A 27,018-nucleotide genomic window follows, 5' to 3' on the forward strand; every position below is an offset into this window, starting at 1 on the left:
AATTGTGAGACCAGGGCATTCGCTCCTGACTCTTCCGCTCACCCTATACCAGTGACTTTCCCTTGAACCCAGGCCCAGTCAGCCCTATAAGGGCTGTGGAGACTTCCGGCTCCTCTAGTCACCAGGGGTAGGAGGACAGAGAGGCCTGACTCAAACCCTAAATCCTTGACTGGGCCCTTTGGTCTGCCCTCTTTGGGCTCTCAGCCTCTCTTGTCCTTTTGTGCAGTACACCAGCCACACGGGCCTCCCGGGCCTCCTCGGGGTAGGCTCGCCCCTGCCTGGGGCCTCCCACCTGTTCTTCCAGGGGAAGCCCCCCCTCATGATTCCCAGGCCAAACCCAGGGCCGGGGTTCTGTGACCCTACCCCACATCTCTACACCTGCAATCATTTACATGTTGCAGGTTTAATCCCCACTGCACTGAGCTTCCCGGGGACGGGGACAGACATTTCATTCGCTGCCCGTGCTGGGTGTCTGATGGCCGTGGGCCTGCCTGAGCTGCTGGAGTGCCCCTGTCGGAGACAGCCTCCAAGGGGCAGATCCATTACCAACAGATCAATTAGCTCTCCCGCTAATGGAAATCAAATCTTACGGATTGCCACTTGATTGGACTCTGATGCAGGGAAGTCAAATTCAAGACTGATTAAAACATAAAAATAAAACCCCAGCCTGCCAGCTTAATGAAATGCTCTCACAGAGGGGAGGTGCTGGGCCTGGCCCCAGCGGACCCAAGATGATGCTGTCAGTGACGTCTTTCATTCTGTCTGGTGCCCGGACGGGCCTTTGACCTGGCTCCGCCGCCCCGTCCGCGGGACCAGGGGGGCAGGCAGGGCTGGCTCACAGGGGTCTGCACTGCTCAGAGGGAACCTGGTAAAATTGCAGGGGTTGGTCCAGGGCCCACATGTGGGCCCAGCTGAGGTCAGAACAGCAGAAGGACTACATTTCCCAGAGTGCCCCGATCCCGGGGAGTGAGCCGTTGGAAGATTTAAATAGCCCAGGCCCGAGGCAGCCAGGGCAGCTGTGGACTCGCCCGCCTCCCCCTGGCTCCGTTGGCGCCGGCCCGCATCGGTGGGCTCGACTGGCTGCCCAGCTGGCACTGACGTCCCCTCGGAGCCCGGTGGCAGCCGAGGTAAACAGCCACGTGCAATCCTCCACTCTATATTTAACAGCTGCTGCGGAGAAGGCAGGGAGGCAGGGAGTGGTGGTGGCTCCCGGGGCAGCTCCTGTCTTCGGGGACAAGGCCTCGCAGCCGGGCTGGCACCGGCCCTCGCCGTGTGAGCGTCACCATGCCAGCCTCCCAGAGCCGCGCCCGGGCCCGGGACCGCAGCAATGTCCTCAACCGGGCTGAGTTCCTGTCCCTGAGCCAGCCCCCCAAGGGGGCCCCGGAGCCCCGCAGCTCAGGCAGGAAGGCCCCGGGCCCCTCGGCGCAGCCCCCGCCCCCTGGCGATGGGGCCCGCGAGCGGCGCCAGTCACAGCAGCTGCCCGAGGAGGACTGCATGCAGCTGAACCCCTCCTTCAAGGGCATCGCCTTCAACTCCCTGCTGGCCATTGACATCTGCATGTCCAAGCGGCTGGGGGTGTGTGCCGGCCGCGCCGCGTCCTGGGCCAGCGCCCGCTCCATGGTCAAGCTCATTGGCATCACGGGCCACGGCATCCCCTGGATCGGGGGTACCATCCTCTGCCTGGTGAAGAGCAGCACGCTGGCCGGCCAGGAGGTGCTCATGAACCTGCTCCTAGGTGAGTGTGCCTGCCATCCACCATCCCACCCCGCCAGGCCCCCCGGGAGGGAGCCCACGCCACCCCACCCCGGCCAGGAAGAGTGGGGCCCTCAGAAACCAACTGGAATGATCTAATGAGGTTAGGCAGGAAGGGTGCCCCAGAAACAAGCAAGCCTCCAGCTTGGGAAAGAGAGAACTGGGGATGTGCCACCAGGGGCCCCCTCCAAAGTGGGGGCCTCGAGGATGTGGAGGCCCTGTGGGGCCCTCCGAGGAAAGGCCCAGCTGTCGGCAGAGTGCACCACTGTGGCCTTGAGGGAGGCGGTCAGGAGTCTGGTAGGGATCCTGGTAAGTGTGCTAGAGCGGGGTAACTCCCATCCCATGGGTTGGGGCCCTTGAGTTCCTAGGCTGCTTGCAGACCGCGCCTGTGAGCTGCCCCGATGCCCCCTCTGCTTGGTTCAGGGACCCTGCCAGGTGCCTGGGCCTGGGGGTGCCGGAGGTCCAGTCTGTGGCTCCGCCCACTTGTGGCCACCAAGGGTCCTTACCTGCTGCTTCCCTGCTTCCCTCGGTGAGTCACTGGAGGAGCGGCAGGTGAGCTGGTCCTTGGTTTGTCCTACCATAGTCTCTGCCACCAGCGTCTCTCAGTTTAGCGCTGCCCTGTGCCAGGCGCCACAGGGGACCCATGTGGAAGGCAGGCCCTCCCCTCCACTCACGAGGTGACACCCGGCCCCCGTCCTGACCACTTCCAGGCGCCTCCAGATCCCTAAGGTGCTGGGGGAACGCCAAGCTTCCACCCTCCGTGCTGGGCCCACGTGGACCCCCCCGGCCCTCCCAGCGTGGCCACCATTTTGGGCACAGGCAGCCGGAGGTCTCAGGCTCAGCACACACTGACGGGGGAACGCAGCTCCAGAAGGGATGTGGGCTGGGCCACTAAGAGCTGTGGTCCCAGAGGAAGGCAGGATAACCGGAGGGGCTGGGGCTGGACGCTCTGTGGGTGGGCCGCGCGGAGGAGGAATCGGTCAGATGCCTCCTACGCCCTCCGTGTTGTCTTGTTCTCATTTTTAAATTGTTTACATTACTTGTTATTTCTCCCCAACAGATAGTCCCGCGTGCCTGGTGCTATTATCACTCCCACTTTACAGATTAGGAAATTGAGGTTCCTATAAATAAAGCAACCTGGCCAAGGCTTCAGAGCTGGAGATTGGCGCCGGGTCGGCCTGACACCCAGGCTTGTGCTCTTTCCAGGCACAGTGCCGTGGGCTTGGGAGCCGGGGGGGGGGGGGGGGGGGAGCGGGGGGGGCGCGCAGAGCAAGGTGGCTGAGGCGCCAGGCCAGGGGCTTCCACGGGCAGAACCCTACGCTCAATACCCAAGGTTTCCCCGGGACTGTTACAGCCCCAGACACAGCGGCAGTTCAAGGAAGCTGTGTTGGGAGTTAGGTTGTCTGGTGTCCAAGGACAGGGCTGAGAAGGCACCCTCAAGCCTCCCTCTCAACCCTGCCCCCTCGACCCTGCCCCCACGTCCCTCCCTGGATGACGCTGGAGGTGGTGACACCGTATTGGGAATGTGTTCAGTGTTTACTGTGTGCCCAGCATTGGTGTTCCCAGCGCACCGTCGCTGTAATCCTCACACAGCCCCGGGAAGGAGAGGCAGTGACTCTTCCCCTCGTACAGAGGAGGAAACTGAGGCACAGGGAAGCGGCTTGCCCACGGTCATGCAGCTAGTCAGAGATGGGGCAGGGGTGAGAACTGGGAGCAGCTCTAGCCTGTGGAGATGGCGTTTCTGGCTCGTTCCAGCAACCCGCCGCTGTGGGCACAAAGGTGTCTGCTTCAGAGGATGAAGACCAAGATTCGAGATGTCTCCCTTCTTGAATAAGAATTTATTGAGCTTTATCATGTACCAAATACTAAGCCATGAATGTCCTGTATTTCATAATTTTAAAAATATTTTTAATGACTTAATAGGATAAATATTAATATACCCACTTTACAGAGGAGTTAACTGAGGTTCAGAGGGGTCAAGGGACATGCCCACCGCACACAAGTGTTAGTGTTCGGCCCAGGAACCAAAGCCACATCCTCCAGACGGGAAACCCCTCCCCTCCCCAATCACTGTTCGCCTGCAGCCTGGGCGTACCACCCAATCCATTCCAGAGGCGTGAACACAGCAAGGAGGTGAAGGGTCATATATGCAGGAAGGGAGCAAAGGGTCTGGCGGGCTGCTTTCCACCTCCCAGCCCCTCTAGTTACCGAGACCATGGAGAAGTGAGGGCCCAACACAAAGCAGCCGCTCAGAGCCGGCAGAGTGCTCTGTGGGCTCGGCTCACTCTGGGGGATGCAGACCAAGCCTTTCAGTTCCATGGGAGAAAACTCCAGCAAGTAGCCAAGGTGGGCTCTAATCCCACGGCTCTGGCCCAGCCTGCCAAGGGGGCTGCTGGCGCCCTTCTCCACCTGGGAGAACAGCCCATCCACTGAGCACAAACTGCAGGCTTCTGTCCATCCTTCGGTCTCTGGGGGGCCGAGGGGGCAGCCTTCAATCCTAGAGCACAGGCTCCAGGGTCAGACTGGGCTCTGTCCAGTCCTTCTCTGACCCTCTCTCTCTCTTTCTTTTTTAAAGATTTTATTTATTTATTTGACAGAGAGAGACACAGCGAGAGAGGGAACACAAGCAGGGGGAGTGGGAGAGGGAGAAGCAGGCTTCCCGCCGAGCAGGGAGCCCGATGCGGGGCTCGATCCCAGGACCCCGGGATCATGACCTGAGCCGAAAGCAGATGCTTAATGACTGAGCCCCCCAGGTGCCCCTGACCCGTTCTCTTCCTGTGAACTTGGTCAAGCCGGATCCCATCCCTGAGCCTCAGTTTCCTGATCTGTACCCGGGGCTCCAGCAGTTTATGGGAAGCTGAGAAAGCACTGGGCACAGGGGGTGTCCGATGCCATTCCCAGTGGGGGTCCAATGCCACCCAGTACCCTAAGAGTGGAGGCCCCACCTGTACATTTGGGACCTGGGCTCTCTGCGGCCCCAGAGCAGAAAACTCAGGGGCCTTGGGAAATGGGAGTCTAGCCGCAGGGCCTGGGAGGAGTCCCAGCTGGGCCCAGAGGAAGTTCTCTGCACGGGGCCCCCCTGCTCCGCCTTCCCTCCCCCAGGGCATGCTGCCCAGACTGGAGAAAAAGCCCAAAGGGATCGGAGCCACTGGCAAGACCTTGGTCTCCAGAGTCGGCTGGACCTGGGTGCAAATCCTAGCCCTGCTGTGGGAACTCAGGCAAGGGACTTTCCTCTGTGAGCTTCATTTCCCTCGTCTGTCAAACGGGTGGCTGGGACTGTTCACCAAAGAATACACATAAGAAACCTGGTGCGTCCCAGGGCCTGTGAGCTCTCCTGCAGTAGTGGCGATCACCATTCTCATCATCACCGGAATAAAGGCAGTCCCAGGTCCCCTGCAGGCTCTAGACGCCTGTGGATGCCACGTCTCCTCCCTTGTCCCTCCCCTGCCACTCTCGGCTTGTTGATCCCAAAGGGAGCCACCTGACAGGTGACCAAGGTGCATCCGGTTTCTTGGTGGGCCTGTGCTTGGTGGACAACGGCTCCCATGTCTTATTGCCATGATCTCTTTATTGAGATTTTCCTGATTATGAAAACTATACATTCTTCTTGTTCTATATCATTTTTGTAATTTTTCACTTATTTGAGAGAGAGAGTGGGAGAGAGAGCGAGCACAGACAGGGGTAGGGGAAGAGGGAGAGGGAGAGGGAGAAACAGACGCCACGATGAGCAGGGAGCCCCATGCAGGGCTTGATCCCAGGACCGCAGGATCACAAAGGGAGCCGAAGGCAGACGCTTAACCAAAGGAGCCACCCAGGCGCCCCGCTGTATCATTTTTTTATTGTGAAAAAATCGACACGATACAAAACCTACCATTTTGACCACTTTTAAATCCACACTTCACAAACATTAAAAACATTCACCATGTTATGACCACGCCCATCTCCAGAACTTTCTCGTCTTCCCAAACTGGAACTCAGCCCCCATAAAGACTAACTCCCTGGCGCCTGGGTGGCTCAGTTGGTTAAGCGACTGCCTTCGGCTCAGGTCATGATCCTGGAGTCCCGGGATCGAGTCCCACATCGGGCTCCCTGTTCAGCAGGGAGTCTGCTTCTCCCTCTGACCCTCTTCCCTCTCGTGCTCTCTATCTTTCATTCTCTCTCTCTCAAATAAATAAATAAAATCTTTAAAAAAAAAAAAAAGACTAACTCCCCATTCTCCCCTCCCCCAGCCCCTGGTGCCCACCATTCCACTTCCTGTCTCTATGAACTTGACTTCTCTCAGGACCTCAGAAAAGTGGACTCACACGGTATTTGTCCTTCTGCAACTGGCTTATTTCACTTTGCCTAATGTCCTTGAGGTTCCTCCATGTTGTCGCAGGTGTCAGGATTTCCTTCCTCTTTAAGGCCGAATAATACTCCATGGTGTGGGTAGACCACACCTTGTCCATCCATTATCCATCAGTGGGCACCTGGGTTGCTTCCGCCTTTCGGCTATTGTGAATAGTGCTGCTGGGAACACGGGTGTGCATACATCTGTTCAAGTCCCTGCTTTCAGTGCTTTGGGATAAATACTCAGAAGTGGAATTGGCAGGTGAAATGGTAATTCTATGTTTAATTTTTTGCGGAACCCCCGTACTGTTGCCCACGGCCGCTGCACCGTTTTCTGTTCCCACCAGTGATGCACAGGGGCTGCGCGATTTCTCCGTGTCCCTGCCAACACCTGCTGTTTTCTGGGTTTTGATAATAACCATCCTAGTGAGCGTGAAAAGTGGTATCTCGTGGTTTTGAGTTGCTTTTCCTTAATGGTTAGTGATGTTGAGCACCTTTTCATTGTATGTTCTTTTTTTAAAAGATTTTATTTATTTATTTATTTATTTGAGAGAGAGAATGAGAGAGAGAGAGAGCATGAGAGGGGGGAGGGTCAGAGGGAGAAGCAGACTCCCCGCTGAGCAGGGAGCCCGATGCGGGACTCGATCCCGGGACTCCAGGATCATGACCTGAGCCGAAGGCAGTCGCTTAACCAACTGAGCCACCCAGGCACCCTCATTGTATGTTCTTACAGTAAGGAAAATTCAAACATTACAAGGACAGATGACGAAAAAAACCCTTGAACCCCCCTTCCCAGGAGTGACATCCGCTGCATGGGCCTCTGGCCCCATGTGACACCCTAACTCTGCACATGCTAACATAGCATCTGTTTCTCAAATGACCTCCTGGGGTGTTTTGCCCAGCTTGGCCTCCTTCTCACGGGTAGCAAAGGACCTGCTGGGCCGTGAATGTGCTCTTCGGGACCATGGTCTCGGCCCCACGTCCCTTTGCCTCAGGTTTGGAAAGTTCAGAAACCAGAACGGGTCCCTCAGCCTTGCATCACCCCTACGCCCACCCAGCCCCCCTGGGCAGACCCTCCGTATAATCTGTGGTGTCGGCTCTCCCTCACTGCCCACCGGGTCCTGCTCTCAGGGACAGCGTGGTGATGACCGTCCCCGAGACTTGCAGAGCCTGTCCCTAATCGATGGCGACCTAGGCTGCCCCTAGCCTTCCCTGCCAGCTCTGCAGGGGGAGAGAAGGCCCCCTCCTTCCCCCACCCCTGCTTCACTTGTCATGTCTCAGTGGGGCTCGGTGAGATGTCGGTCCCTCTGGGGGGCTTTCAGCCGCCCCCTGCCCAGGCGCCGTCCTAACAGCTGCCCTTGTGGCCATGTGCAACTGGGCAGGCTCGTGTCTACACTGCCTGGCACTCAGCTGAGTGAATAGATGTTGCCGTCAGACTCCAATGCCCGTAGTTTTCATTTCCTTGTACCTCGATGGTTTTCAGAGATAGAGCCGACTTTAGTATCTGGATTCTTCAGTTGAGCAATGGAAGCCTGCAAAGTTACAGAACGTGCTCAGGATCGCTCAGGCCAGGGGAGATAGAGACCGGCCAGGGCCCATGTGGCGGCTTCGCGGGTGCCCGGGGCTGGGGGCGTGGCTCCGGCTGACGTCAGGGGCTGCCCAGGTCAGGAGAGGTGCCGGGCATGGGAACACACACGCACACGCACGCGCACATACACACACTACTCAACCCAGCAGAGCAGAGGTCCCAGTGCTAAGAGACTGGAAGGTTCTCGCCTACTCTTAGGACCCCCCCCACCCCACCCCTCTGCTCCCTTCACCCCTCCCCAAGAGCCGCATCCTGCTGGGACCACGTGCTTGTTTTTTAAAATAACTTTGGTGTGCATGTGCTGAAATGCACATAACATAAAATTTATGATTTTAACCATATTTAAGTGCTAAAATTCAGTAGCATTAAGTGCATTCACACTTGGGTGTGCAAGTGTGTGCGACACTTACCCCCATCCACCTCCAGAACTTTGCCATCTTCCCAAAGTGAAACTCTGTCCCCAGTAATCAAGAACTCCTCATTCAGGGGCGCCTGGGTGGCTCAGTCGGTTAGGCGGCTGCCTTCGGCTCAGGTCACGATCCCGGGGTCCTGGGATCGAGCCGCGCGTCGGGCTCCCTGCTCCGCGGGAAGCCTGCTTCTCCCTCTCCCTCTGCCTGCTGCTCCCCCTGCTTGTGCTCTCTCTCTCACTATCTCTCTCTCTCTGTGTCAAATAAATAAATAAAATCTTAAAAAAAAAAAGAACTCCTCATTCACTTAGTTCACTTGGCAGAATGTCCTCACCCATCCCCCAACTCTTAGTAAACACTACTTTCTTTCTGTCTCTATGAGTTTGTCTATTCTAGGGACCTCACAAAAGTGCAGTCATGCAATATTTGTCCTTTTGTAAAAATAACTTTTTTTTTTTAAGATTTATTTATTTGAAGGGCACCTGGGTGGCTCAGTTGGTTAAGCGTCTGACTCTTGATTTCGGCTCAGGTCATGATCTCAGGGTCCTGGGATCGAGCCCCATGTCAGGCTCTGCCCTTAACGGGGAGTCTGCTTGAGATTCTCTTTCTTTCTTTGCCCACCCCGCCCTGCTCATGTGCTCTCTCTCTCTCTTGCTCCCAGCTCTGATTCAAATAAATAAACAAATCTTAAAAAAAAAAAAAGATTGATTTATTTGAGAGAGAGAGAGAGCACGTGGGGAGAGGCAGAGAGAGAACCTCAAGCAGGCTCCACACCCGGCACAGAGCCGGATGTGGGGCTCGACCTCATGCCCCTGAGACCCTGACCTGAGCCGAAACCAAGAGCCGGACGCTTAACTGGCTGCAGCACCCAGGTGCCCCTGTAAAAATAACTTTTTAAAAATGTGCCCAAGTAATGCCTGTTTGTGGTAAGGAAAAATTTAAATACAGAATTACAAAAAGACCATGAAAATCACCCTCATCTTCCCACCTAGAGAGAAGCACTGTTACCACTCAGTGCGGTGCCCTCCAGACTTTTTTTCTCTACCTCTAAACACATCTACATCTTATTTTATAAGAATGGCATCCTACTGTAAATCCTGTTTGGGGCTTGGCCTTTCCCACTTAACAGAAAACCCCACTGCACTCCCTCGGTGGCTATAAATACACATCTACCTCATCATTGGCGTTGGCCTCAGAGTGCACCGTTGTCTAGACTTGGCCACGATGTGTCCCATCCGGTCCTACTCAAGGGCACTGGGTTGGTGCGGTTTTCAATGTTATGAAGAATGCTGCAGTGGCCACCCTTGACCGTGAATCATGGGGCACATCCCTAATTATTTCCCGAGGAGCCATTCCTACGGGCCGGAGAACTGAATCAAGGGAGATGTGTTGCAAAGACTTCTAAGTCTGAGGCCAAATGCGCTTCAGAAAGTTTAGGCCCATTTACACTGCCCCCCAGCACTGTGGGCTGCCCCCCCCAGCTCCTGAAGGAGCTGGAATGGGGGATGAGAGGCGGGGTCGACCCCCAGGCCAGGAGAGCTGGGACCCCTCCTCCCAGCCTCAGCCAGGGAGAGTCGCGGCCCACAAACCTGTCCCCCCAGCAGCCAACCAGGAGCCCCCGAACGGCCCAGCTCTACTCCTTCCTGAGGGCATGGCCTCCACAGCGGCCGTGAGAGGTCATCCCAGCCGTTCCCCTGCCTCCAGGCAGACATGCACGCAGGCACTTGCAGCCAGCCACAGGCGGGCAGGAGACCTCAGGAGCAGCCAGTTCCAAATCCTCCATGATAGCTGTTTTTTTCTAAGAAAGCTCTGGTTCCTGCCTCGCCCCTGCACCCCGGCAGCCCCATTTCCTTGGGCAGCACAGGCCCCCAGGGTCTCTGGGTTGGGGGAGGACAGAGGGTGCCAGGCAGGGTCTCACCCTGCTCTGAGGCCGGGAGGCCACTGGGGCAGCAGGGCCTGGGGGTCCAGGCACCTCAGAGTCCTGCTTGCTGAGAGGGTCTGAGCGTGGCGATGGCCACCAGTACAAGCATGAGAGGCGGTGAGGGAGGCCCGACCCTGTCCCAGGCCCTGTTTAGGTAGCGCTTCCTACGAGCAGCCCTCGGGCGGCCTCCGGGATTTTGTCAGTGAGGGGAGGGAGGCTCGGACAGAGGTACGTGCCAAGGTCACGCTATTTGCAAGCAGCTGCCCTTGAAGCTGGCCTCTGACTCTGGAGCCCAGGTGCGTGCCCTGGCTGATGGCAGGGAGTGGAGGCCAGGAGGTTCCCTGCTCGGCCCTGCTCAGGTTAGCTGTCAGGGGGCAGCGGGCTTCGGCTACTCTCCTGCCCCTCGCCCCTGAGTGTCCTGCCAGGCGGGCCTTCCCCGAGGGGCAGCCCTTGCCTCCCTCCAAGTCCAGGAGGAATGTAGGTCAGGGAACCTGACAACGCCGGGCGAGCAGAATTCACGGAGCCCTGAGTGATGGCGCCATTTGCTTCTATTTCTGGGCCGTAAATTATGCGCTGACAGTGTCAGAATCACAGTCACAGGGAGGGCTGGCCCCGGCGCTGGAGGAGGGGAGGGCGGCCCTGTCGGGGCAGCAGGAGAGGGGCTGGGGGGTGGGGGGCCCGGGGAAGCCTCGGCATGGGGCAGGTCGGAGGCAGCGTGGCGCGGGGGAGGCCACCGGCCCGCTGCACCTGTACGGGAACTCTGTATCCAGTGCTTACTGCCCGCCTGCTGCCTCGGCCAGCCTGATTCTCCAGCCCCAGGCCCGGCCCCGCCTGACCTACCCAAGAACTGGAGGTCAAGTGAATGAATGAACACGGCTTAGGATGGCCCAGCGGTCTCCGAGGGGCACGGGGCAAAGGGGTAGAGTCTCTACCACATTATGGCCTCAAGAGACAGAACCAGCCAGAAATAGCAGCAGGTTCCCCAAGGCCCAGATGCAGGGTTCTTAAATCATGTGACACAGGCAGCCTCCGAGGCCTCCGTCAGGGGGGCAGGGGAGGGTCGCAGAGCCAAGCCCCCCACCCCCCGCCAGCTTCACCACCCGGCGGCCTTGGTCATCTGGTTCATGTACTGAGTCTTTGTAAATGCTTTCACCGGGGAAAAAACACTCTGCTGCTGTGTGGAGGGTGTGGGTCTAGCTCAGTTCTTGGCCTGTGGATCCTGACCACCCATGAGGAGAGCTGGGGCTTGTGGGGGGAGTGGGGGCAGAAGCCCTTCTTGCCTTCAGCCACCGAATCTGAGCCAGGCCCTGAGCCCAGGGCCCCCACTGGGCAGCCTAGACGTGCCAACGCTGCTCCCGCCCAACTCCTCTGCGGACACCTCCCCAGGACTCACACTTGTCTGGGAAGGCAGATTTCAAACCAGCAGCAACTTGCCAAGTTGATGAACCCTGGTTTTTTGGCTAGGAAACTTGGTCACCGGTTGGACAGACGACTGTGTCTTCCAGTGGCTAGTGTCCTGTTTGGCTCTGGTCCACGTTAGCCCCCTCAGACCCCGGCAGCCCACCTGACACGCAGACTGTAGCTGGCCACTGCCCCCCAGCACCAGGGAAGCCCGGGCCCTGGATGCTCTGACTTCCCTTCAGGTGACGGAGGTCGCAGGACCGGGGCCATGTAAAAGTCTGACGCTGGTGGGAGCTCACAGAAGGAAACCCTTTCACCGATGCACCTGCTTGATGGCAGCTAGCCACCAGGTCGGGCCGACTGAGACTGAGGGAGGATGACAGCAGCCATGCCATCACCCAGCACACATAGGCTGTGCCGGATGCCTCTCGGGCACTGAGGAGCTCACTGTGTCCTGTGACAAGCCCGCTACAGGTGAGGGGTTCAAGGTCCTGAAAAGTGAAGGACTCGTCCTTAAGTAGTGCAGGGAGAACTTGACCCCACCCGTGATCCTGGAAGCTGTGAGTTGAACCCCCACCCCAAGAACTGCCCCCCTCCTGCCTGGCCTCCTGCCGTTCCTGCTCCATGAGGCCAAGAGCGTCAGGGGTCAGCTGCCTCCCTTCAGCTCCCCCCTGCCCTGGGGATCTGGCAGCCCTGGTCCCTTCCTCCTGCTGGGACTGTGACCTCCCGCAGGCTCCACCTGGCTCCCTGCCTGGGCCTGGCCTCCACCTGGGTCAGTGGGCTGGCCGGCCACACGCCTCCCCCTGGAGGAGCTGGCTAGCTCCCGGGAACGAGTTGCCATGGAAATGCGGGGTGGGCGCCTATAGAACGAGGTTCCCTCGCTCCCGGCGGCTCGGCCTCCCTCGGGCCGGCGCCTCTCCGCCCACGGCTCCCTGCTCCTGGACTCCCTTGCTGGCCAGGCACCTGCCAAGGTGGGCAGACATCAGCTATAGAGAGGGGAAGGCCCGCGAGAGGCCAGGGCTTCAGATCCCAAACCAAGAGACCAGATAGCAGGCAGCAGTCCTGTGGGGTTGGGGGGGCAGGGTGCAGGTAACAAGGAAGGCCGAGAAGTTCCGCACAACTAACCAGGGAACGCAGTGTTAATTTGGGAGCGATCTGAACGGCCCGTGCTGGGACCTTTCAATAAACATGCCACGGGGCTTCATCTGCCACGGCTGTGGGAGTCGGGGGGCGGGGTGTGGCCAGATTTTCCCAAGCAGGTTACAGAACCGTGTGCAGAGCGTGTTACAGATATTAAATCTATGCATGCTCCGTAGGTGGATGAGGGTCTGGAACAGCAGCGACCTGTAGGTGGCAGGATTACAGGTGATTTAAAATTTTACTCTTGTTTTCTAATTTGTAAACTTTCTATAGTGAATACCTACTGCATCATTTTTTTTTTCAAATGTTGGTTGGATTTTTTCCCCATGTCTGAGCAAGAGCCGTTGTAGGCCAACAATTTAGATATCCACTGCAGTTTCCAGAAAAGCTCCCAGCGCACAGCTGCAGTGAATTATCGCATAGTGGCAATCAATCCTCCACCTTTCTCTGGCCCTCCTGCTGTGCCAGGCATGACGGGGGACCCAGCTTGCCCCAGTGCACTGGGATGTCCCTGTTTGAGCCCTGAATGTCTTGTGTCCCAGGAAACCCCTCTGTCCCAGGCACACTTGAGAAGGCTGGTCACCTGGGCCTGACCCCCTCCAGGAGGTAGGTGTCTGTGATCTCATCGTCCTGGTGAGGAAAGGTGAGTGACTTGTCCAAGGTTGCACAGCCAGGAGGCTCCCAGACTGAGATGCAAACCCAGGTCTCTGTGACACTCGTGAGCTTGGCCGTCACACCACGATGCCTGGTCTCCTCTGTCACCTGAAGAAGGGTTTCCAGGTGCTGTGATTGATAGGGGTCTCCAGGGGCCTTTCTAAGGGTGGGGACGGTTTCCTCGGAGGTTCCTCCCCCCATTGGCTGTCTGGATGCCACTGGGATCAGCTGGGTGAAACCGGAGCCTTGGCACCATGCCTTCCTCTAACAGCACAGAGAGACAGAGCTCCCCTTCCAAGACCACACAGCATGGAGTGGGTGGGCGGAGGCAGGATGGATGAAGACCCAGGCCTCCCCCGAGCTCCCAAACAGGAGAAGAGCTCGCGCCCCTGGCCATTCACCCCAGGCAGTGACTTCACAAACATCTAGAGACTTCCATTCCATGCCTGGCCCAGGGCACAAACCTGTGAATGAGGGGGCCCCGGCCCCGGCCTCCATGGAGGGATGGTGCAGGGAGGCGGGGAGGAGCCGATGCCGAGTATCTCGCCAGCCAGAGGGTTCCTTGGCTGCAGCTGGGCGAGTGACGAGGAGGGTGAACGTGATGTGCTGGGAACGCGCCATTCGGGGCCTGACCTGGTGGTGAGGGAAGGCCTCTCTGAGGAGGTGACGTTCATGCCGAGGCCTGAAGGATGAGGGAGAATAAGTCAGTGGGGGAGGGAAAGGGCGGACCCCTCTGGAAAGGAGGAGCCGCAGGGATGAACGGTCCCATCTCCAAGGCTTTGTCTTGTCGTCTGTAACAGGGGGACGGTGTGGTTTGGTTGCTGCGGAAACTAGTGTGACGGGGTCCCGCCTAAAGAGACACGTAGCATCACCGTAGGACGCGGTGACCCCACCCGTGGGTGTGCGCCCACAAGAACTGGAAACAGGCGCTGAGAAATACTCGCACGCAAACATTCGTAATAGCCGGGAGGTGCCCGCCGCCCAGATGTCCGCGGACAGATGGACGGAGACACCAACCGTGTACATCCAGACAGGGGAATATTATTCAGCCTTGGCAATGAGGAACGGGCCCGTGCCGCGGGGATGATTCCCTGGATGCGAAACGTCCAGAAGAGGCCGATCCATCGAGACAGAAAGCAGACAAGTGGGCTGTGGGGAGGACGGGGGCTGGTTGCTCACTGGGTGCGGGACCACCTTTCGGGGTGACCAACATATGCAGGAACTGGATAGAGGTGATGGTTGCCCAGTCCTGTGAATGTACTAAATGCCACTGAACTGTGCACTTAAAAAATGGTTCGTTGTAAGTGACGTGAATTTCACCTTAACTTTTAAAGATCAGGGATGGAGGGGCGCCTGGGTGGCTCAGTCGGTTGAGTGTCTGCCTTCGGCTCAGGTCATGATCCCAGGGTCCTGGGATCCCTGCTCAGCAGGGAGACTGCTTCTCCCTCTCCCTCTACCCCTCACCCCGCCCCCATGCTTGCTTGCTTGCTCTCTCTCTCTCTCTCAAATAAATAAAGTCTTTTAAAAAGCAAATTAAAAAAAACAGGGGTGGTAATGTGCTGCTCTCAACGCAGCAGGAAGCTCAGTGAGGTCCTTCGAGAACAATCACCAGCCAGGGCAGTGGATCAGGCCCTCCGAGGGGCCCCCAGGGGCCAGCGATGCCCCCCGATGACCCACTCTTTCATGCAGCACCTTTCCTGAGCACCATGAAGAAATTGGGTCCGGACCCTCTCAGAGCATCTGTAGCATCAGGGAAGAGAGACGAGAGAAATGCTAAGAAAGTGTGTGATGTGTCAGGGCTGGGAAACACTGTAAGGAGGAAGTCCGGGAGGGGTAGAGAGTACCAGGGCTGTGGTAAACAGGTGGTCGGGAAGGCATGAGCCAGTGGATAGCCCAGGAAAAGGGCGTTCAGCCAGAGGGAACAGCACAGGCAAAGGCCCTGAGGTGGAAACATGCCCCGGGGTGAGTGTGGCTGGAAGGAAGAAAGCAAGATGGGGTGGGGGGTGCTGAGCTGTGAGGGGACACTGACCGTCCCTCGGGCCTCTCTCTCTCTCTCTCTCTCTCTCGCCCACAGCTCTGCTCCTGGACATCATGACGGTGGCCGGCGTCCAGAAGCTCATCAAGAGGCGCGGCCCGTTCGAGACGAGCCCCAGCCTCCTGGACTACCTCACCATGGACATCTACGCCTTCCCTGCCGGGCACGCCAGCCGCGCGGCCATGGTGTCCAAGTTCTTCCTCAGCCACCTGGTGCTGGCAGTGCCCCTGCGCGTCCTGCTGGTGCTCTGGGCCTTCTGCGTGGGCCTGTCGCGCGTAATGATCGGCCGCCACCACATCACGGATGTCATCTCGGGCTTCATCATCGGCTACTTCCAGTTCCGCCTGGTGGAGCTGGTCTGGATGTCCTCCAACACCTGCCAGATGCTCATCTCTGCCTGGTGAGCCACCTGGCCGTGGCTCAGGACCCGGGGTGGCCCGAGAGAGGGGACAGGAGCAGCAGGGCCGGCGGTGGGGGGGGGGGGACAGCGGCAAACCCGCAGCCTCATCTCCCCCACCTCGGTTGGAGGCTGGCGACCTCGGCCAGGCTGCCCCGAGGGCCGGTGTGGCTGGTAGTGCCCGGTGTCCCCGCTCCTGCGCTGAGACTGCGAGTGTCCTCTCGAGGCAGGCCGGGCACCCGTGGGACAGCCGTGCTTTGCTTCTGCCCTGGAGGAGGAAGGCGAGAACCAAGGTGGCAGGAGCAGGGCCGAGTCTTGTCCTGTCCCTTTGTCATCGTGACTGCTGAGTGCTTGGCCATGCCCCCCATGCCACAGCGCGATGCCTGGCAAGACACCCCCAGCCAGCGCCCAACCCAGGTGCCACTGCCATTAACGGTCATCAATAGCTTAGGGCAGCCCTTTCCCAAGGGTGCCCTGCCGGACACCGGCCTGCAAGACGCTTCTGGAAGAAAAAGGGTTTTGTGGTCAAATAACCTTGGGGAATGCTGCGTACTCTGCCCCCATGCTGGCCGTTCACAAGGGCCGTTGTTGTCATAAAGGCTCTGACAAGTCCTGTAGAAACGCTTCCTGTCAGACCCGGTTTAACTCCATGTTTCCTCAACTTATTTGGCCATAGACCCCTTTTCTCGAGGAACAGCTGCAGACCCCCAAAGATCCGCCGCCTCTTCAAGCACGTTTTGGGAGTTGCTGCCCGGGAGCCGGAGGGCCTGAGCGAGAGTGGGCCTCTTCCAGCGCCCGGGGAGGCCCGGTGTCGCGTGCCGCCTGCGGAGAGCCCCCGGCCACGGGCATCGGTGCCGCTTTGGCCCCCAGGGGCCGGACTCCGTGTGACCTGATAGGTCATTTCCAAGTACCCATTATGGATGTGCGTTTCATGTGACAATACAGATGACATGCAGCGGACCCTCTCCCGCGTGCTCTCTCTCATGTGATGCACGTTTCTGGGCAGGACAGTCTCTGTTGACAACCAGGGTGGGATTTCTTCAGCCCCAGACGGGCCAAGGTGTCAAGTGGTCAGGGGGCAAGGGGCTCCTAGACTTTTCCAGGCTGGTGGGTCATTCTCCCTGAGGTCACTGTCTGGGGGTCCAGGGCCTGGGTCATGAACAGCTCGGGATGCCCCTAAGGTGCCACCGTCGGGGTCTCCCCTGGGGGCCCGGACCCTCTCTCGCTCCAGCCTCAGGTCTCCCTGGCTCCTTGCCCCCGAGCCAGGGGACAAGCCATCAGGCCAACACAGGCGAGCCCGAGGAGAGCCATGACGAGGGGCGCCAGGGGAGCTCGGGCCGGGGGCCGGCCAGGAAGGAGGGGAAGAGTGTTCCAGGCGGGGGAGGAGGGAGCAAAGAGGCCGTGCCTGTCACAGATGAGAGGGAGCCCCACACGGCTGCGCCCAGAGGGCAGGGTAGGGGGGAGACGCGTCAGGCTGGGGCCGGGGCTCGGGGTTCCAGGAGCGAGCGCTTAGTGTGTGAGGGCTCGACACCTTATGTCAGGCCTCTGACGTGGGGCCACTGACGTGCCCATGGTGCGGAGGAGAAAAAGAGGCCCAGAGAGGGGAGGTGACTTGCCCAAGGTTGCAGGGGGCAGTATGTTGCAGCCCACCGCCCACGTCCCCGCCACTCGGCTCAGCGTCCAGGGCTATCGTAGAGAAGTGCCACAAGCCAGCGGCCTAAAGCCCCTGCGAGACTTATTGTCTCACAGATCTGGAGGTAGAGGCTCAAAATCAAGGGGTCCCCGAGGCCATCCTGCCTCTGCGACTCTGAGGAGAGCCCTGCCTTGCCCGTCCGGCTTCTGCTGGTGCCCGGGGTCCTGGGGGTATGCTGGCCACAGCCCCACAGTTTTCCGTCCCTGCTCAGCCCCGGCAGGAGCTTCTCCCCGCATCCGTGCCTCCTCCGCTCTGAGGACAGCGGTCACGGGAGATCAGGGCCCACCTCCTCCAGTGTGACTTCGTTTTAACCGACATCTTCATCACATCTGCAGAGACCCTATTTCCAAATAAGGTCACGGTCATAGGTACCGGGAGTTAGGACTTCAACGTATCTTTTGGGGGAGGCCACAATTCGACCCATAACACCTATGACCCTTTGGGGGAGGAACCCACCTTTGTCTCTCAGCCGGGCCATGGGGACAGGGCAAGGATAGGGCACATTGCCATGGGCAGAGGGGCCCAGCTGCCAATGATGGAGGGGGGTTGGGTCTCCGGACCCAGACTGTTCCACCGGCCTAGCCCTCGGGGCTGACCACCCACCCCTCCTGCTGCAGGGGACCCAAATCCTCACCACATCCTCAATGGTTGTGGGCACCCCCCACAGCCAGGCCGGGGCATGGCCCCTGCGGACAGGACCCTCCCCCCCCCACCCGCCCACTCTCGCAAGACCCCGGGGCTGCTCTCTTGAGCCCCCAGGGTTCCCTGCCCTGCTGGGGGTGCAGGACATCTGCGCCTTGTCTTTCCCCTAAAGGGGCTCTGGGGCACCAAACTGGCCAGGCCACCACGATGAAAAGCCCCAACTTCCAATCTGGAGCATTGGCTGCTTCTGGAGTCTTTTTAAAATACATTCTGCATGTTTCCCCAGATGCTCTCGGGTGATGAGTTTCTGAGATGCTGAGCAGAAGGGGTGAGGGTGTCTTCCTTCCCCAACTCACCCCCACCCTGGAAATCTGTCATCCACAGTGGGTCCTCCTCCAGCTTTGGGCTGGGGAACGGGCGGCTGCCCTCTGGGGCCCATCTACGGGGGTTGGGGGGTGGTCTCTGGAGTCTGTAGGATGAGGAGGGGTTTCTGAAGAACGGAGGGCTCTCAGCAGCCCCCCTAAGGGTTAGAGGGGGCTGGTGGGATCCCAAGTGCCTGATAAATGGTTAAGAGGAAAGGTCCCTGGGAAGCTTTGTCTGGGAGGCACATCCTGTGGGGTGTCGGTCACGCTGGGAGCTAGAGACCCAGGCTCAGGCCAATGTCAGCACTTCCGGGCAGGGGTGACATCCCCTCTCGGAGCCTCCATGTACTGCTCGGTCAGATAGGGGTGACAGTGGTCCCCGGGAGGTCCTGTGTGACTCAGGGGTGCCCTCCATGTGGGAGCCTGGCAGGTCTGTGCTCAAGGATGCCACCCAGGCCTCATGGATGGATTCCTCCGAGGGAGCCCGCAAGAGCAGAGCAGGGAGAGAGGGACTGGTGGGGGGGGAGGCTGCGATTCCTCAGGAACCTGCCCTCACCCCGCTGTTCGTGGAGAGCGCCTAGGGGGGATGTGGGCGGGCAGGGGTGGCTGGGGGACAGCTCCCAGCGCCCCAGGGATGGAACCGGAGACAGTGTGTGCGTGTGCTCACGTGGGTACAGTAAATGCCCTTCCGTGACCAGAGCCAACAACTGCTCTCTTTATTTACGGTGAATTCTGAGATGAGAGCTGGTTTCTGGATGGTAAACCAATCCGGCATACCTGGGATAAACCCCAGGGGTCAAGACGCAGTACCCTTTCTAAATATTGCTAGACTGGACAGGATAAAGATTTCGTTAAGGATTTTTGCCTCTGTATCCGTGAGGGATGTTTGTGCTGTGTCCTCGATCTGTCTGTGTCCGCTCGGGTCATCGGGGTAATGCTGGCCTCTTCCACGTCTCTGAGAGTCTGTTCAGCATGGGCATGATTTTTTCTTTAGCCCTCAGATCTCAGGCCTCTCCTTCTTTCCTAACCTCTCAGTAACCACCGCTCAGTGGAGCTGACCCTTCAATTTACAACTGACCCTGGGGAGAGGAGGGGAGAGGTGGGGGGGAGAAGGGAGGGGAGAGGGAAAGGGAGGGGAGGGGAGACGGGAGGGGAGGGGACTTAGCCATATTTTACAGGCAAGAAGAAGTATAGTTGATGCATAATGTTACATTAGTTTCAGGTGTACTGCTTTAAAAAACAAAAAAACAAAGTCAAATCCCACCGTGCCAGAGGGCTGCCATGTTGTCTGAAGTCGGCCTCGGCCAGATTCCCCGCCACTATGCCAGGCTGGATGTCAGGTAGGGCAGGATCAAGCCCCAGGAGCTGTCTGTACACCTCCTCCACCCTTCCTTCCCCTCCCCCGCCATCAGCTGGACCCAGACCCCGGAGGCCTCGGCTCGCTCCTCCTGGGGCTGGAGCTGCTCCTGAATTCACCCGGTGCCCTCCTACCTCCAATCTTTCCCGTCCCGTCCATCCAGCACCCCGCCCCCATGCCCAGCCACTGTGGTGAAGGTGATCCCTTCCCAGAGTGTGGAAGAACAGGAATCCAGAGACTACCTGCAAGAACGGTGACCATGGAAACCTGCAAAGGTCATTTCCCTGGCTGCGCAGGAATGTGTGCCTTGTCCCTGATGTTGCTGTGACTAAGGGCTCCGAGGGGGTGCGGACAGCAGGGCCGTAGCATGTTAGGGGGGATCTGGGCAGATCCTCTTTGACAGAGAAGGTGGCCACCCCAGCCCTCAGGGGCTCCTGGTGCTGTAAGGAAAAGGCCTGAGGACATGTCCCCTCAAGGCAACCCGGCCCCAAAGGCGTGGGCCAGAGCTTCCCACACCTGGGTTGTCTCTGTCCAGGTCACGTGGTCAGAGGGCCAAGCTGGAGGTGGGCTGGGCAGGGTGGTGGAGCGCCCACATGGGAGTCAGATCCGGCTTCAAACGCCCTCCGAGCCTCAGTTCCCCCTCTATAAAATGGGCTTAATACTAGCCCTGCATAGGTGGGAGCATTAGAGCAAGGGATGCAGAGCACCCAGCTTAGGCCTGGCACACTAAAGGTTGCAAAGGAAAGGATGAGCCGCCTGGACCACCGCGGCCCCAGAGAGGACCGCGCTTGTCCCCTGGGCGCTCGGGGCAGAATGCTTAGGGGCTTGGATGGGCAGGCGTCGGGTGGGAGCTCGGGAACCTGGAGGTGGGCGTGTGCCCATGTCCCGGTGGGACCAGTGCGGGCCGGCTTCTGGCGTGGCTCCCCGGACCCTGGTGTGGGGGTGGGCAGGGCAGGGCGGGGTGTAGAGGGTCTGTGCTCCTCCCCCGCGAGAGCGGTTTTTCTGGAAAGCTGTCACGGGAGCATCAGACGGAGGCGGGGAGGACCTCTCAGGGTGGCGCGGAAGGGCGATTTCCACCTGACCACCTGCTCCCATCTCCATGGCAACCGCAGGGCTTCGGGGATTCTGTGACCATCGTCACTGTGGTTCAAGTCCCGCGAGAGGGGGGAACCCCACTCCAGCCCCAGAAAAGGGACAAACAGCTGTTCGGTGTGGTGGGGAGGATTTGGGGAAGGGGGCCGGAGAGGCGGAGCTAGCTGGGAGCACCAGGGCTGCTGGAGCCGCTGCTCTGCCCCTCCAAGTCCAAGCTCACGGATGAGAGAGGCCACTGGGAGGTGGCCTCCTGAGGACAGGCAGTGGGGGCGGGGAGGACCCTTGGAGAGGGCCAGAGCACCAGGCCTCATCACGGTTACAGTTCGGACCTGGCAAAAGAGAGGCTCCAGCCCCCCAAATGCTGCAACCCCACCGTGGGAAGAGGTGGCCCTGGGACTGGTCCCAGTGACCCTTCGGTGTGCTCACAGACGCGTAGGGATGCATGCACACACACTTCAAACCAAGCAGAATGATGACTATTGTTTTATAATCGCCATCCCGTGTCATCGGATGTCATGGACACATCTCTGGGTGCTTCCATAGGGTCCCACAGGACCGTCAGCTGCACCCCTGCTGAATTCGCTTTCCCCTTTTTATTAATTTTCAAATACTAATTCCAGTATAGTTAACGTGCATTCATTTTCTTAGCCGGGCCTCTCTGGGTAGGTACTGGTTTCTTAGGCTTCTGGAAGGTTTTCTCTGCTGTAACCCACACCCCCCCCCATGAAAATTTGCTCCCTCTTTGTGCACACATCTGTGGCAGTCTCCTCACAGGACATCCCCGGAGATGCGAAAGGGAGCAGAAGCGATGCCCAGGCGGCGTGGGGTGGGGGCCAGGAGCCAGGCCTCCAAGCCGGACAGCCGGACAGCGTGAGCCACTGCGTTGCCGCTCCCCGGAGGGGGCCATTGACACTACAGAGCCGCAGATAAATCAAGGGTGATGATGACAGTCCCCACTGCCCGAGGGTCGGGGAGGAACAGATGACGCATGCGGCATGCTGTGGCGGACAGAATAACAGCCCCCCAGGGATGTCTGCTTCCAAATGCCCCGGACCAGAGACTATGTTTCATTAGGTGGGAATTGAGACAGCGGATGGAATCAAGGTTGCTGATCAGCTGACCCTAAATAGGGAGCATAACCCGGCTCCTCCAGGTGGGCCCAACGCAATCACAAGGGTCCTTGAAAGTGGAAGGGGGCGGGATGAAAGCTCAGAGCCTCTAGCGTGGGGGCTCAGCCTGCTGGCCTCGGGGGCAGAGGAAGGGCCTCTAGAAGCCGGGAAAGAATGCTCCCCTGGAGGCTCTAGAAGGAACCAGCCCTGCCATACCTGGATCTTAGCCCCCCCATGAGACTGGTGTGGACTTGTGACCCTCCAGGCGGTAAGACAGTCAATTGCTGTTACTTTAAGCCCCTAAGCACGCAGTGAGTGTTAGGGCAGCGAGGGGAGCCTGGCCCGGGTGCCTCCCTCAGGCCACCCCAGCCGTACCTGCTGCCGTGGCCAGTAGCCCCACTGCCCCTCTCCCAGAAAACATGCCCGCCATTAAATCCGAGGCCTCTGGGATCAGCGGCCCAGCAGCCTCTTCACATAGGGTGACACTGAGGTCCAGTGAGGCTGTCAGGGCCACACCAAGGGCCCAGGGCACCAAGGAGCCACCCCCGAACCTCTGCCCCCAGCCTCCCGGGCTCCAGGCTACGAACTGACCCCTCCAGCCCCATAAAGTTTGCTTCTGTGTCAGCCGAACCTTCTCTCCAAAGGAGCTCGCGGCTGGGATTGAAGGGTCCCCCCGACCTGGAACTTGGCACCCGATAAAGTTGTCATGTCAAAATAAGGGACAGGAAGCTGGGGTTTCTGAAGCCCCCCGGCAACGTCGGCCTAGCAATGGTGGGGCTGGGGTGGAGGGAGCCTCTCCAGGAAACATACCACCGTGGGCATTAGGGGCTGAACAGTGTCCCCGGCCCCCTCTGAATAAATACACTGAAGTCCTAACCCCTAGTATCTTAGAACGTAACTGTATTTGCAGCCAGGGCCTTAAAGACATGCTTCAGTTAAAAGGAGGTCCGGAGAGTGGACCCGAACCCAGCAGGGCAGGTGTTGCGCGAGAAGAGGAAACTTGGACGAGGGCACACACAAAAGGAAGACCATGGGAAGAGCCAGGAAGAAGGTGGGGGTCTACCAACCAAGGAGAGGGGCTTTGATCTCGGACTTCCAGCCTCCAGAACGGTGAGTGAACATGTTTCTGTTGTTCGAGCCCCCGATCCGAGGCCCTGTGCGAAGGCAGCCCGGGGACGCGAATGCACTGAGTCTATCGGGTCAGCTGGCTCTCACCCATCAGCACAGGAAGAGCAAGGCTCCGGGGAGAGCGGGACCCACGCCAGGCTGGGGGCAGGTCTGGAGCCCAGTGGAGCGCTGCGCCGGGACCAGGCCTGCACCACCCTGCTGGCGGAGCCGGGACGCTTCCGGGCGGTGTGGGATGAGCACTGTGCAAGGAGCCGCCCAGGAGGGCTGGCATCTCTGCAGAGGCCACCCCATCATCCTGAGCCCCCGCCCGGGGGAAGCGGGAGCGGCCAGTTCTTCAGGAAACCCCCGCGTCCCCAGTCCCTTTCCCCGCCTGCGGAAAACTCCAGAAGGGGCAAGAGGAAGGATAGCAGGAGTTAGAAAAATGCACGGACTCCTAGATCAGCTGCCAATCTGGCTCCAGGAAGAAACTGAACATCTGGCCGCCACTGTGGCCCACGGCGTTTATGTAACTCACGTGTGAGCACACGTGTCCGGGCGCAGGCTGGTGCCCTGGCCGCACTCCCCCCGACTCTGCCCCGAGTGTGAAGTGCGCCTCGTGATAAGAGGGCTGTTGTGGGGCCGGGGTGCTGCCGGAGCAGGGTGTCTGGCTCGGGGTCAGAGCTCAGAGTGCCCTCCCCGTGTGCGCACAGGAAATCTCGTCTGGCCGGCGGAACCTGGTTTCCTCCCATGTGCAATCACACACAGGAAACCTCTAAGCTGGCTTCCAGCTTTACTCTTCTGGAACCTGCGCATACATAGACACTTCCACATCTAACGTCTCACGGTTTGCGGTATGTGTAGATGCAAACCTGGAAACACGCACGTTCACATCCACGTACGTACATCGATACACACGCCTACGTAGACAATGGCACACACAGAGGCTCGAACTCAGCGACCCCTCCACACCTGCATTCTGATGTGTATACGGACATACACCTGGCCTTGCCTATGTCTCTACACACACATATGTGTGCTCTTGCGCAAATGTGCACACTCAAACACTGGCACACGTACCAGGCTTGCCAGACTTAGCAAATAAAAATGCAGGGTGCAATATTTGGGACACACATACTAAAAAACTGTTCATTTTATTCAAAGTTCCAAATTCAACTGGATGTCCTATATTTTATCTTGGAATCCTAATATGTATCTGTTCATGCATGCGTGCACGCGCGCACACACACACACACACACACACACACACACACACACACACACTCTCTTACTCATGAAGACGGTAGGGTCCCCAGGCCCGGCCTAGGACATGCTGTCTCCCAGACAGAATTTCTGAAACCTTCCCGCGTCTTGGCATCGGCCCCACAGCTGCTCCCCCAGACACGGTGCAGCTCCTGGCCCCCGTTACCGAAGCTAAGAGCCTGGCCCAGGTCTAGGCTTGCTGGTGGGAGAGGGAGGGCTTCCAGCCCGAGCGCAGGGCTTGCTGGGACCCTGAGAGAGCGCCTCTCACCAGCCACCCAGCTGCAAGGTCTGGCAGGAGCGGCCAAGCCCTGGGAAGAGCCCCACCCTGAGCCGAAGCCTGGGCCTGGCCTCAAGGAGAGATTTCCAGTGGGGTCAGAGATGCAACGGGAGCCCCTGGAGGCCCAGAGCTGCCTCTGCTCCATCCCGTGCAGCATCCCCTGGTGGCAGACGAGTCAGCGCAAGAGGGTCTTGAAACCCTCATTCCTCAGCTGAAATCCTTCAGCCGGGAGGGTTTGTGTGGACAGACACTAGTGAGCACAGTCCTAGGAGGACCTTGGCGCAGAGAGAGGGGTCCCTGGGGAAAGCCCCAGACCTGCCCCTCCCCCTGTGACCTGGGCGGCCGCCCACCCCCACCCCCTTTATAAGAGAGGAAGTCTAGTCCGGAGCCCCAGGCCAGCAGATGTGCGGAGAGTCTCCTGAGAGCCTCACAAAGAACAGGGTGAATTTAAGAAAGCATTCTCTTTCCCCAGTTAGCCTGTTTTTTGGTTACATAAGAATGCATGTTCATTATTTAAAAATGAGCACACAGAGGAAAGCCAAAAGCAAACATTTTTTGGTTATTCCTTTGAGACATTTTTTTATGTGTTCATAAAAATATGATGTATTTTGAGCAAAAAAAAGCTGTTTACATTATAGTTTTATGACCTACTTTTTTCATTTATTGACATATTGTGAATATCTTCCTACATCAATAGTTAAACATCTACCTCTTGACTTATAACAGCCTCATGGTGATCCCTTATATAACATCATATTAATTGAGGTGAAACTCACATACCATAAAATTAACCAATTTAAAGTGTACAGTTCAGTGGTAATTATTATATTCACGAGTTTGTTCCAAACCCTTTTTATCACTCCAAAATAAAACCCCAAGCCTACTTCTCTGTGAGCTCCTGTCCTTCCCCACCCCCACCCCCCCGCCCCCCACCCCCCGCTCCTGGAATTTACCAGTCTGCCTTCTGTCCCCATGGATCTGCCTCTTCTGGACACTTCCTGCAGATAGAATCATACGATATGTGACTTTTATGTCTGGCTGCTTTAGGTGTAATGTCTTTGAGGTTCATCCATGTTGTAGCAGGTGTCAGAACTCCATTCCTGTTCATGGCTGAGTAATATTCCATCATGTGGCTGGAGCACATTTTGTCTATCCATCCATCCTTTGGTGGACATTTGGGTTGTTTGCATTCTCTGGCTGTTGTGAATGGTGCTGCCGTGAACGTTCATGCACAAGTATTTGCTGAGTCCCTGCTGTCAGTTTTTCTAGGCACGCACCTCGGAGTGGAATGGCTAGGGCACAGGGAAATTCTGTGTGTTAACTTTTGGAGGAACCGCCACCTATCCCACAGTAGCTGCACCATTTACAGTCCCACCGGCGGGGTGTGAGGGGCCCCATGTCTCCAGCTCCCTGCCCACACTTCCCTGCACTTGCAATGTAGCCATTCGAATGGGTATTAGAACAGACTCCCAGGTTTGCTGTAAATACGAGTCATGCAGTTACAACCCTTGTCTGTGTCTCTTTGCACAGTTGGCTTTTTTTTTTTTTAAGATTTTATTTATTTGAGAGACAGAGAGTGCTCACAAGCAGAGGGAAAAGCAGGCTCTCTGCTGAGCAGGGAGCCCAACTCGATCCCAGGACCCTGGGATCATGACCTGAGCCAAAGGCAGATGCTTAACAGACTGAGCCACCCAGGCGCCCTGCACCGTTGGCTTTCGTGTTAAATTCCTACCAGTAGAATTGTTAGACCCAGTGGTGAGTGTGCATGTGTGTGTGTGTACATTTCTTTCTTTTTTTTTTTCTTTTTTAAAGATTTTATTTATTTGACAGAGAGAGACACAGCGAGAGAGGGAACACAAGCAGGGGGAGTGGGAGAGGGAGAAGCAGGCTTCCCGCGGAGCAGGGAGCCCGATGCGGGGCCTGATCCCAGGACCCTGGGACCACGACCTGAACCAAAGGCAGACGCCTAACAACTAAGCCACCCAGGCGTCCCTGTGTGTGTACATTTCTTTAAAAGGTTTTTGGTGGTGGGGCACCTGGGTGGTACAGTTGGTTAGGCATCCAACTCTTGATTTCAGCTCAGGTCATGATCTCAGGGTGCTGGGATCGAGCTCCAAGTTGTCAGGGTCCCTGATCAGCTGGGAGTCTCCTTGTCTCCCTCTCCCTCTGCCCCTCCCCCTGCTTGCTCCCTCTCTCCCTCTCTCCTTCTCAAATAAATAAATAAATAACTCTTTAAAGAAATAAAAGGTTTTTGGTGAGTGTTACCAAATGGATCACTAGAGAAGTTTCATCAACTTACCCTTTGTCCAGTAGGATAAAAGAATTATACCAAAATGGGCCCAAGAAGTAGAACACTTGACCCCAACCATTAAAGAATATTAGAAAATTTGGGGCTCCTGGGTGGCTCAGATGGTTAAACATCTGCCTTCGGCTCAAATCATGATCCCAGGGTCCTGGGATCGAGCCCGGCATTGGGCTCCCTGCTCAGTGGGGAG

General features: G+C 58.0%; 1 protein-coding gene across 1 annotated transcript; it reads left to right on the plus strand.

The window, feature by feature from the left end:
• The first annotated feature begins 1,029 nt into the window (after positions 1–1,029).
• Positions 1,030–15,670, plus strand: PLPP7 (phospholipid phosphatase 7 (inactive)). The gene is made up of 2 exons (XM_028090563.2): positions 1,030–1,735; positions 15,267–15,670. Exons 1-2 carry the CDS (start codon positions 1,285–1,287, stop codon positions 15,629–15,631), a joined length of 816 nt encoding a protein of 271 aa, XP_027946364.1. The 5' UTR covers positions 1,030–1,284; the 3' UTR covers positions 15,632–15,670.
• Positions 15,671–27,018: the final 11,348 nt, after the last annotated feature.

Source organism: Eumetopias jubatus, unplaced genomic scaffold, assembly GCF_037043125.1.
Source record: "Eumetopias jubatus isolate StellerSeaLion01/CBP00866 unplaced genomic scaffold, mEumJub1_p1.0 scaffold_15, whole genome shotgun sequence".
Classification (NCBI taxonomy): domain Eukaryota; kingdom Metazoa; phylum Chordata; class Mammalia; order Carnivora; family Otariidae; genus Eumetopias; species Eumetopias jubatus.

Coding starts and splice junctions, on each gene's coding strand:
- PLPP7 (XM_028090563.2), top strand. CDS start 1,285: ATGCCAGCCTCCCAGAGCCGCGCCCGGGCCCGGGACCGCAGCAATGTC. Junction 1,736..15,266: donor GCTCATGAACCTGCTCCTAG/GTGAGTGTGCCT, acceptor TCTCGCCCACAG/CTCTGCTCCTGGACATCATG.